At 39.4% G+C, this 12556-nt stretch overlaps 2 protein-coding genes across 2 annotated transcripts; both read right to left on the bottom strand.

The window, feature by feature from the left end:
* Nucleotides 1–2923: 2923 nt before the first annotated feature.
* Nucleotides 2924–4656, bottom strand: LOC124158622. The gene is made up of 2 exons (XM_046533799.1): nucleotides 3262–4656; nucleotides 2924–3154 (listed from the first exon to the last, which is right to left on the bottom strand). The coding sequence occupies exon 1, from the start codon at nucleotides 4589–4591 to the stop codon at nucleotides 3269–3271; it is 1323 nt and encodes a 440-aa protein (XP_046389755.1). The 5' UTR covers nucleotides 4592–4656; the 3' UTR covers nucleotides 2924–3154; nucleotides 3262–3268.
* Nucleotides 4657–10564: 5908 nt separating this feature from the next.
* On the bottom strand, nucleotides 10565–12237 carry LOC124158619. The gene has a single exon (XM_046533790.1). It carries the CDS (start codon nucleotides 11951–11953, stop codon nucleotides 10625–10627), a length of 1329 nt encoding a protein of 442 aa, XP_046389746.1. The 5' UTR covers nucleotides 11954–12237; the 3' UTR covers nucleotides 10565–10624.
* Nucleotides 12238–12556: the final 319 nt, after the last annotated feature.

Raw genomic sequence — 12556 nt, 5'->3', positions numbered from 1 at the left:
AAAATCATTGTGAAACTTACTGTGCAAGTGCACTTTGATACAGCGGTGATTTTAAGTTTTAGAATCTTTGACCGACTAGGAAAACATCAAAGTAATCATTAATTGATTTAATTTCATGATAGTATGCCTATTTCGTCAGGAGAGTCAAAGGAAGGAATTTAAGCGATATTAAATTTGGCTAATAGTAACGGATCATAAAGTTTAAATAATAGTACTCAGAATATAGCCCTGCATAGCTTTGTTTTGCTGTGGAACTTTAGGCAATACTTTGGTGCAACTTGGCTATGATTTTAATAATTATTTTTGTTCGATAGGTTTCAATATTTCGTTAGGTTAACTTTACGATCACTATAAATATTGGTAGCGCTGTCATGCACCATTGGAGATTAAAAAAAACTTTATAACAATGGACGATGATTTTTATTGCCGGATATTACCTTAGGGAGAATTAAACAGTAAAATAAATGGTTATTATGCTCTTCTGCTTCATATAGTGACAATAAATTGCTTTCTTGGGATTGGAATGCTTGTATACAGATGTTGGTGATTTAATTCGTTATTGTTTACTTGAAGGTTATCTGTAAACAAAATTGAATTAATCCAAATTTTAGAAATCGTTTTATTTACGTTGGAGTGATGTATTTTTGGGTATAAAGACAAACGTCTTCAAAAACGCAAAGAAAGGATATTCCAAAGGATCCAAAAGTAAAGTATTTTGAAGATGTTTTTTTTAGACAGTGTATGGAAATGACATGTGTTCTTGTGATAGAGCGATGGGTAATCAGCTCTACAACACTGCGGGTTGGGATTAATTTTTATCTGCCAAATCAAGTATGTGAAATGGAGCCAACATTTTTGTTTGCTAATCCAAAAAATTATTATTATTTGTTAACCGTGAATCAATTGTATTCAACAAACGTGATCCATTTTATTCTTTCACTGTTATGTACAAATATTGGCCATAGGTTTATGAAGCGAAAAAATTGAATGCAAGGAGATATGAAGAATAAGAAATAACTTCATATTTTGGAATGGGAACTGATTATCCGATAGTGGAAGCGCTCTGAAGGGAGTGGAATGGTGGGAGATTAAGATACGAACTCTTGATTTCAAAACCTCGTCTTTATCAGCGGCAATATTCCCGTCGACTAACTGACTGCGGGTTTCAGCTCCCGATGATAGCAAGGTTAAGCATAAGAAGCTTCTTTTTTAACACACCTTCCCGATGCTTGTCTACTCCAGACGTGATGGGTTATCATAAACAAGAGCAATTGATGGCCTTCAGGTATGCGACTAAGATAAAAATGGCAAAATCTGAATTTACGTGACGGATCTGTTTAGCTTACTATGACGATAGCATTCTCATCCATGTAGTTTATTTCCATTGACATTTTTATTTTCATCAAATGAAATGCTCACGAAAGAGGAAAATACACTGAATTTTATTAATATATTTAAAAATATTTCATTTGCTTACTTCTTCCATTCTCTGGCGTAAAAATGAAGTTGGGGGTGCAATTTTGACCTCGTCTCTGAGGTACTGCGGAGCCACCTTGATCGCTTTTGCATGGTGTAACCTCAGAAAATTGTTTCTTCAAAAGACCTCTTTATTCCTTTCAAATTACAATTTTGTTTTCCCTTTTTCCTACTGACAGCTCCCATTTCATTGGGTTTCCTCTCAAGAACCCCCTCTCTCCTCTCAACAATTCCTAGGAAACATTCCATCACTATTCATTAAACATCCACATCAAATTAAACATAAACATGAAATCAATAATATTAGCCACAGCATAAACATAAATATCAAACGCTACAACGTTCTTACGTAGAGAGCGGCAAAAATGGTTCATTATTGCATGAAAAATCAGATTTACTAGATATTACTCCTTATTTATCTGCCGAATGGGATTCATTTAAATGTTTTAACGGTAGCGAAGTTTGCATTTGAGAATACATGATGAAGGATTACAATATTCTGAACAGTCAGGGATGTAGTGTTCGTGATCAGTGGCGTAACCGGGGTGCCAGGGGTATGCTTTGGGGGGGGGGGGGATGGGAGGGGCTGGGGTTGCGACCCCCCCCACACGAAAGGGAGTCCTGGAAAAATTTTTAAAAATTGCATACCTGGAAATAAAATTTTACATCATTTTGGCATTTTAAAGTCAACTTTGAGCAATTACAGTTATTATGTGTCAAAAATAGACAGTAGTTTTAAATATTTTTTTTATTTCTCTGAGGCTTTGAGGGGTGGGGGGGATCTATCTACCCCATAGTTACGCCACTGTTCGAGATCAGTGGTTGCAACAGGTTTTCACGGATTAGGTTGCCTCTCTCAAGGTCCTTAAACTTCCGAAGTGCAGTAATCATTCATATTGACCTGGACTCTAACCTTTACCAAATAAACACGCGCCTAAACATCCAACCTTTAGCCGTGAACCTTGAATCAATTAAGCCTTGTTAACAGTAATGGTTTTAAGCATCGGGTACTAGTTCGGCGGATCTGGCTCGGAATCTAGGATTTCGATTTGTATAAATCAGTGAAAGACTACGCAACAGCATGCCACCAGCCAGGCCGCGGGTTTACCTAAAAGAAAGTCTTCAAATTTTTGAAAAACATAGAAATTTAAAAAATAAATTTAGAACAAAGATAATTTTTGTGTGCATAAACACCTTTGGTAATATTTACTTTGTAATGGGTAGGAAATCTGGGGTAATTTACTATTTCATTTTTATGTGACAATATTTTATCGCAATGGATTTTTACAGCCTGTTTTTTATAAACACAATATTTTTTTATCTCGTATAAGTATGGTTTAGCAATGGACACTGGTTTACTTGGTCCAATGTGGCCATAGGCATAATTTCGACTATTTTATTTATATTTTACTGTTTTTAAGCTTGAATCACTTACAAATTAAAAATCACTTAAAATTATAAGTTGAATATTTTCCTTGTCAAAAAGTGTTATATCGTAGTTTTTATTTTATGATGTAAAATGCTCTGACCTGAAACAAAAGTCTTTGCAACGACGATATGAAAATGCAATTCGTATCTGATTAATGCTCCAGAAATGTGGTGTTCCGTATTTATCCTGTCTTCTTAAGATTTGGCTTATTGTTAGTGTTACATGCAGGTAGGGATAAAAAGTAGGTCACTGAAAAAAGCATATTAAAGTCAGTGTTGGCAATTTAATGAGCTGCTTTACTAAATCACGAATACCGAATTGCACAAAATAGGAAAATAATGTGAAATACGACTCACATCTGCCTTAATCCCATAGATTGAGCGCCTCGAGACACTCCTGGAAAGAGTCAGTTATCCATTCTCTAAACACCTTGCTCTTAAAACAGTTGCTCACGATTTGGTCTCCCCTATCGCTGTATATAGTCTTGTCGATATCCACAGCCTCTTCCATCTTTGCTTCTGTGTCTTTCAATTCATCGACTCCCGATGCCACTATCGGAACGTAACCGGTCCCAAGGATGCGACCAAAGTTAACGTAATCGTCGTACATTTCCAGGAGCCGCTCATAAGGTAGTCGCTTCTCGATGAAGTATTTTGGTACGTGTTCCGCGAGAGCCTCGTGGTAAAACTTGAGCAAATATTTGAGATGGCGTTCCCTGAAGTCCCTTCTGGTACTGACGTGAAGGAAGATCAAGATATCCAGTATGGGCGGCGAGTAGCGTGGTACCTGAAAGTCAACCAACACTGCATCAACTGGAATTTCCCGTCCACTTTCTTCCCTGTCGTATTTGAACAATATGTTGTTAGACCATGGATCACCGTGGTTGACGACGTTCGGGTATTTCGTTGAGGGCTTGACCATCTCCGTCGCCTTATCCCACAAGCCCATCACCGCCTTGAAGACAGTATCCCTGCTCAAACCATTGAATTTCTCAGGCCACAGTTGGAGCACGGCCGAGGTCAAGCTCTCCGCATCGAACCTGGCGACCTCGTATCCCTTGTGACCAGCTTCGTTCACCAAAAAGTTCTCTTTTATCTCCGGAAAAAGATCTCTCTTCGGGTCGAAGTCTCCCACCTGGGTTTTCCTGCACGACTCCTCTAAGAGGATGGACGAAGCGTGAAATTTGGCCATGGCCCTCAGCACAGCTTGGCAGTGCGGGACGTCCATGGCGGGGAAGATGTCCCTGCACCGGTAGCCCCTAACCGACATGTCCTCCAGGATGATGATCTCCTGTGCTCCTGGGGATGCCGGAGCTCCCACATCCACACGCATTGAACTGCGCGCAAAGAAACACTTCGGCGCGGGGAACTCCGTGCCGGCGGGGAGGCACGATTGAAGCTTGGGGACAAATTTGTTGTAGATCGTCACCTCGGTGCCGAAGAGGTTCATCTCGACAACGACGGAACGGTGAGCGTCGCTGATCGGGATGAGCTTCACGAAGAAGACGATGTGCTGAAGTTTGCCGTCTAAGAGAACGGAGACCGTCAATTTCAGATGCTGTCCCATGTAACCTACAGTCTTGTCGGAGAAGGGTTTAATTTGGTATCCTTCGAGGACGAAATCAGGCGTGCCCAAATAGTTCCTCACCGCGGTTACGCAGTCTTCTCTTCTTAGCACGGCTTCCATTTTGTGCACTCAGTTACCGGCTCGTCTGTAATGTAGGGGAAGACTAAAAAGGAAGTCACCGTTGGTTTCAGTCTGTGTCGTTATCTAATTAACTGGTCAAATTCAGCGATTATTCTCACGCATTTCATCTATATCCAAAGATTGTGGCCGCTGATAGTTTTTTCATCGATATTTTGTGGATGTCCGACTCATTCCATTTTTTCATCTCTGATAAAAATTGCCTGAGTCACTTCACAGTTGCTGAATTCTCATGTGTTTATCTGTATAGTATCTTGCGTGTAGTTTGAAATTTATATTTTTAAAAAGAACGAATATTCATTTTCATGAACATTTATTCGTGTGTAAAATGACGTTGGAAACTATTTCAATTATCATTATTACATGACCGATACCGATTTTTCGCATTCTTTTACCAATTTTTTACATTACTGACTCCCTTTCTATTGAAATGAAAGTATCCAAAGTTATTTATTTTAGCTGCAGTTTTATTTTGCTATTATCTCAGGCTAATGAAAGTCCGCAAGGATAAATGGAATGCGGTAGGTGCTGAGATAAAACTTGAGTGTATGATATAGTCTGTGAATCATTTTTCAATTGCAAATGGGGTCTTCCAACCTGAAGCAATAGTATTCATCAGCGTGACGGGGCATCTTTTACGTTTATTCAAGCGTTAAATGTAAAGCTTGGGAAATGCATGTCATTTATCTCCTGAATGAGGGGTGCATCTTTCATCGTAAGGATATAGAATGGCAAGTTTATTTTGCTGTGAACTGGCAAAATACGCTCATCTCTGGGGTGGCTGTACTTTTCTTCTATCAGCCATGGACGGGAAATACTAAATTGAGAGACATTGATAGACTTGGAAGTCAGAGCGAAAATATTAGCTCACTATAGCCGACATTGTTCACTTCATTTCAGATAATCCTTTCATTCAGTTATACCCGTTAGAGGTTTCCATAAAATATCTTATGCTTCTACCCTTTAATAACAGCAATCAATAATATTCCCTGTAATTTTATTCTCCTGTAAGGTCTTATTTCTCTTAATCTAATTTTTTTAAATTTCTGTTCTGCTCCCTTCCATCTTCAATTGTTCAGCATTCTCCTTTACATTAATTGTTGACTTCAGCTTCCCCATGCAATTACCTCCATAGTAATTCGTGGGGATGGCGTTGTTGTGGTGTCTTTATTGCTGGCTCCCTATCTCTTAGGTCTGGGAGCGAAATTCTGGCAGTGAGGGAGATTTTTCTGAGGTTTCCCGATTCCTGCTTGAGTGCTTTGTTCGAGTTCAGCGCTCCATACGTCGATGGGACGTTAAGTCGGGATCCCCTTGGTGTATTTCGTATAGAGCAGGCAACTGGTCACGCTGCGATTCTCTCCAACCTTTCGTCATTACCCTTGCCTGTTAATGGCGCAATGCAATTTGCGCCATAATTCTAATGCTTCATGGCGGAAATGACCTTAACAAAGAATACCTGTCGTCTCCTATAAATTCCCACGTTCCTACTCCTCGGGGTTCTGCTGAGTTCCTGCACGATGAAAATATCAAACATTACCTCTCTTAAATAATTTGGAAGATCATTTTTAATAAAGTAACGAACTCTCTCCTACCTAAAAGCAAATTTTGGTGACCAATAGGAGGAGAGGAGACCAATTCGTCAATTTCAATGCCTCCATTCCCCTTTGTACGCTCAAAAAAACTATTACCTCCCATTCTCGTCCTTCCTCCCTACATACCATGTTTCTGCAAAAGACATTACGATGCTCTATGTAATCTTATCGTAACTAATTTCTTAACATTCTAATCAAAATATTCATAAAAAATGTCTCCTTTCGTAAAATAGGAGATGATATTCGTCCTGCTTCCTTCCTTTAGCAAAATTAAACATCTCAATATGTAGCATATCGCTCGTATTAGCCGTATTGAACAGGTTATAATTTTCATGTCGAGTCAAAACACTTGTTGAGCTAAATCCGGGGGAGGGCGTGAAATAAAATCATGATACCTATAAAAATTTGAATAAATATGCTATTAATATAATATGACAGTGAGATGCTAGCGGTAATTGAAAAATACTTAAAAGCATTGAGCTAAACATGGTATTTGATGAGGTAAGCATGAAAATTGGTACAGTTTTTCTTTGAACGAGTGTTGGCGGTATTGGTCGAAGAACCCTCATCCCCAAAGCCCAAGGGGTTAATGGGAGAGGGAAAAGGGGGAGGGTTAACATCGAACAATTCTTTCAAAAATCATATTTCTCGGCCCAGACTTGTGAAAGGTATCGTTTCAGTGTAAAGTAGTCCAGTGATGAATCGGAAAAGATTTCGTCCGCGAAAATCTCACTAAAAACAGTTTAAGTTCTGAGATTGGCGTAATCCTTCAAATTGCCGGGTTTTAATATTCATTTTGGCGTGTGCGGTTTCGTTTAACGTATTTTTGGGTAATCATTAATGGTCATTAGGTCGAAAATATGTACGCGCTGTAATGGGCCGTTATATCATGAGGTCCTAAGGAAAATAGAATAATTGACTTCCCGAAATCGCAAATTTGATCATACATGCATTGGCGCAACAAAAACATATTCAAAGGGGAAGCTATTCTATTTCATCCATATCTACTTACTCTTCAATTGAAAAAAAAATCGAATTCCCGCTCTCTTGAAAACTGCGTAACATCATGTTCATGGTGATATGGCTGAAATGTGAACCTTAGCACCGCTATTATCGTTAACAAATTCTTTCAAATTAAATATTCTCTCCGTTCCCTAAATTAATATAAGAATATGCGATAATTGATGTTTCCACATACTGAATCATACCATTGGAATTAATATTTTTACGATTGTACTTGAGGTTCTTATTTCAAGGTTTTTGGAGGCGTTGTTCCACGGAAATTAAGAGTAAAAAGCAAAGAAAAAAAATAACCGGATGCCGAGTTTATGACGAGAATTGATAAGATAGAGCATTTGAGGTTTTTTTTTAATTCCTCTAAAATAAATACGACTTCATCGAAGAAAGCTATTTTTTACAGTTGTGTCAGAGCAGCGGAATGTGGTATAGAAGCTCAAATCCTCCTTCTGCCATTAATTCAATACAATTTGTGAAATACCTGAATGGCGCATGTCATTATCTTTTCACGCTATCATTCAATGAAAATTTTTATCACTTCCAGGAAAAGTCTGATACTCATACATGAGGAAGATCAGAGGCGAGTAATAGTATAATTCAGTGGCGTAACTAGGAATATGCTTTGGGGGGTGTGGGGATGAGAAAGCCTGGGGTGGCGACACCCTTTACCCCCTTAGGGGGCTCGGGAAAAAATGACATGCCAATACATTTTACATCATTTTGGCACTAAAAAAATAACTTAAAGTAGATGCAGTTATTATAAGTCAAACCTAGACAATGGTTTTGAATATTATTTATTTCTCTGAGCCTTTGGGGGGGGGAGGGGATCTATCCAATCTACAATCAAAATTAATGGTAACTAGGTGTGGCAATACCTTAGTAACACAACATCAATAAATATGTACAAAGTTAAGAGGTATGTCAAAATTTTTTTGTGTATTCCATTCTGTTCTTATATATATATGTGTATACTTTAAATTATATTACTGTATAAAAAACGCGATCGTAACATTTTTATGTAAAAATATTGTATATCGTTGTCATCTTTGTATTTTATATTGTTCATGTTTTCACTTTCATAGCCCTGAGGATGATTTTACATAAATCGAAACGTTGGCTATAACTTGGTTTCAATTGACCTAAATTCCAAGAAACACCATAAAAAGTTAATTGAACAAGGTCAAGAATAGAAGAGGAAAAGTAGAAATATACTAATCCTCCCCATAGTTACGCCGCTGGTATGATTGATTAAAGGGGCTGAAAATATTTCGAATTACTCAACTTGGAATGTTTGCACTATTAACGTATTAGGCAAGTTTGAGTAGGGTTATGGATAAACAAGTGAATAGTTTGACCCAAATTGGGAAAGTTAATGTTTTGGAATGTATTATTGAGGAAGAGACTTTGCTTTAATTTCATACTTCCCCATTTAAAAGCATAATCGATTGGTTACATTGTTACGGTTGATTCAAAATCCGCGTGATATTTCGGGAGGATTGGAATTGGATTCATATACTTAAAGCTCGAATCGCATCCAAAAGTTAAAGAAAAATAGTAAGTTAAGTACTGTTATGAATATGAAAGTAAAATTACCTATTCAAGGTGCACTCGCCTCCTTGGAGGTTGATGTGGGAAGTAGGGTAAGAGTTACTCGGGCGGACCAATCATGGCTGGGCAAAATACAGGCCGAAGAGTATTTGAAATAGAAAATACCGCTCCCAATGTATTTGAAACCCAAAATACTGCTCCAAATGTATTTGAAATGTAAAATAGAAAATACTTATGATTGAATATTTGAAAAAAACTGCAGAATAGAATTTTAAATACCTCTTAAAATACAAAATACATTTGTATGGAAACCAAGAGATCTTAAAAAAAAATATATATAACCTGCCTAGGCACTTTATGGATAGTTGCAAACATGAAGAAAACGATTCTAACGAAAACGAAGAAATTCCTGAAGCACAATGTCACGGAAGTGGTATCAGAGCTACTTCAAAAGCATTTTACAAATGCATTTTTTTATTTAGAATGGAAAAATACCAACAATCTGTATTTGAAATTCAAAATACAAGATGCATTCAGGCCGTGTATTTGAAATACCAAGTACAAATTACAAATGTATGTCAAATATTTAGTTTGAAATACTTGCATTTCAAATGTTGTCCAGCCCTGTAACCAATTAAACATTTTCTCGTTTTTGAATTCTGGTATATACCACCACAATGCTAGTGAAGTGATGCTGATGCATGCGAGAGCTGTACAAGGTTTTTTAATGGAGTATCTTAATGAGCAAATTATTTTTTTAGTCGGAATAAATCCTCAAATATGCATTTACACATCAAAATTGTTCATTTAATTCGCAGCTAACTAATGTAACGGTGCAATATGGGAATTAATTCTCTCTAAACGGTCATTGAGGCATTTAAATACAGATAATATGTGAAAAAGTAGTAAATTTACCGCAAATTCGGCCTCCAAAAGGCAAAATGTGTGGTGATGTCAGACGCAACCAGACATTTTGGGTGACTTGCGGGTTGCATACACTCGACATTTACTCGACTCACGACGCATACGACTCGACTTACACTCGACTCACCAATCGTAAAAACATAACATTATTTAGATAAACATTAAACTTCTTCAAATTAAAGTTGTAGTGATATTATTTCTATAGGTATTTGCCTCCAAATTCCACCTAAATATTCGAAAAACGATAAACTTTAGTGGTCGGGTGGCAGTAGTTTGCAATATCCGATTTTGATAAAAATTTCGTATCTGAGACCCTTATATAATTTCGCTTCTTTCCCGCCCAGGGAAACTTTAATCCTGCGTAAAATTTATTTTTTGGCCCACCCTATTATTTAAGCTAATGAAGTGGTATTCGAATTCTGAAATTACTATTCTATCATTTGTTTTAAGAATGATAATTTTATTGGCAAGCAAAAAATAATAATAAAAACCTCGGAAGTACAGGTAAAGGAACTGCCTGAATGTGTGAAATTCACACGCCTTTGTTTTAGGTCGGGGTGAGCTCTACTTTCACCTATCCAAACAAACCTTGGGGTTGAACAACTATGTGAGTGAGTGACAGCTAAAATTCCAGATAAATACTATAAACATCGTGAAAAAGTCGTTGAGTGAAAGTCCATGAGTGCGACAGCGTGTCACAAGCTTTTGTGGTTGCCAATACTCTAAGAACTGACGTAATACTTAATTTGTAACATTTTTTCCATGAAATGCACAAGTGTTCCTTATTTACTCTCTAAAAAAATTGATTCTTCGCGTACATCGGTTGTACCCTTTGGTACTATAACGGGTATTCAATTAAAATAAAGCTCCAAGCTAGACGTATATGATTTAATAATGAAGAAAATGTTCACAGCATTAGGAACTCTCATTTGAATCATCTCCACAGATTAAGTCCCACGAGACATTCTTGAAAACTATTGGTTATCCATTCACTGTAGTTCTTGCTTCGCTTACAGTTCCTCGCCATTTGTTCCCCCCTGTCTGCCAACATCACTTCGTCGATGTTGAGCGGCTCGTCTGTCTTTTCTCTCTTGGCCACCAGGAGGTCGCTCTCCGCAAGGATGATCGGGAGATATGCCGTGCTCATCACTCGACCGAAGTCCCGGAACCGGTCGCACATCTGCAGGAGCTTCCCGAACGGCATGAACCTCTTGAGGGTATCCTCCGGCACGTAGTACCCCAGGGCACCGTAGTAGAACTTGAGGAAATCCTTGATATGCCGATCCCTGAATTCCCTCCTGGTGCAGACGTGTAAGAAGAGCAGGATGTCCAAGATGGGAGGGGCATATCGCACCAGCTGCAGGTCCACGAACACCACGTCTACCGGGTTTTCCCTCATACCTGAAGCGTCCCTCTCGTACTTGAACATTATGTTGTTTGTCCACAAGTCACCGTGACAGACGACATTTGGGTACTCCGGCGAGGTCTTGGCCATCTCGAACACCCTGCTCCAGCCTCCCATCAGGGTCTCCAGCACCTTTTCCCTACTCGTGTCCTGGAATTTCTCCGGCCACATCTTGAACACGGCCGTGGCTACACTTTCCGCACTGTTCCTGGCCCACTCGTACCCCACATGGCCCTTCTGTTCGACCAGAAAGTTCTCTTTGATCCCCGAGAACAGATCCCTCACCGGTTCGAAGTCGTCCGGGCGCGCTTTCCTGCAGGAATCCTCCAGGAGGATCGAGGCGGCGTGAAACCTGGCCATTGCTCTGAGCACTGCCTCGCAGTGGACGACGTCCAGAGGTGGGAAGTGATCCAACGTCCGGAAGCCTTTACTGGTCAAGTCCTCCAGTATGATGACCTCCTCGTCCTCTGACCCCTGAGTGGGCATGCTTCCGGAATCGACCACCGTGCCGCGAATGAAGAAGCACTGCGGCACGGGGAATGATATTCCGGACGGCAGGCACGAGTTGAACTTTGGGACGAGGGTGTTGTAGGTGGTCACCTCCTTGCTGAAAAAGTTTAAGTCGACCACGAACGATCTGTGGCTCTTGGTGATGGGGACCATTTTGGCGAAGAAGGGCAGCTGGTACATGACGCCTCCGCAACTGGCGGTGATTGTCAACTTCAGATGTCGGCCCATGAAGCCGACTGTCTTGTCGCTCAATGGTTTCACTTTGTAGTCCTCGAGGATAAAATTGGCGGATCTCATGAAGTTCCTCACCGCCGTCTCGCAGTCTTCCGTACTCAAATGGACCGACATCTCGCTAATTATGTCGGCAGAATTATTTAAGTCTTTTGAACTTAAAAAAATTCTCTTCACGAAATTATATTTATTACAAGAATTGGTGAATTCAACGCGTGCATGCCTAGGTGCTGGTAAAGATAAAGTTAGAAGCTGACTCAACCCGTGAATGCTGCTCACTGAACACAAAAATTGGGGGATTAACTCTCAAACTTGCTATTACAGCCACTTAAACTTATGGGTATGCCTGGTGTTGCCTTCAGGCGATGTGTCGGAGCGAATGTCAGGGCTAGGTAATGCTGTGTTGAGAGATAAGACGAATTCCGACCTTTACTGTCATTTATATTACCTCCTCGTTTTAAGAAAGAGTGAGTATCATTCACTTCAGGAAAGAATCAGTTCGAAATGGTTTATTGGAGCAATTCTCCCATGACTTGGCTTCATTTTTGTGGATTCTATGAGAGAATAGCTTATCGGTCATTTGCTCTCTCTGGCTGTCCATATTTCTTTGTGGGCATTAACTACGACAAATCTCCACTCCTCGATCGAGTGAGGCGTTCCGGTTCTCTTAGATCATTAAAATTGTCGTGCCATAAATAGAGTTGCTCGAGTAAGGGAAAC

The sequence above is a fragment of the Ischnura elegans genome, chromosome 5 (assembly GCF_921293095.1).
Source record: "Ischnura elegans chromosome 5, ioIscEleg1.1, whole genome shotgun sequence".
NCBI lineage: Eukaryota > Metazoa > Arthropoda > Insecta > Odonata > Coenagrionidae > Ischnura > Ischnura elegans.
Note: the sequence above shows the minus strand (reverse complement) of the source record. Positions and strands in the feature narration are given on the sequence as shown.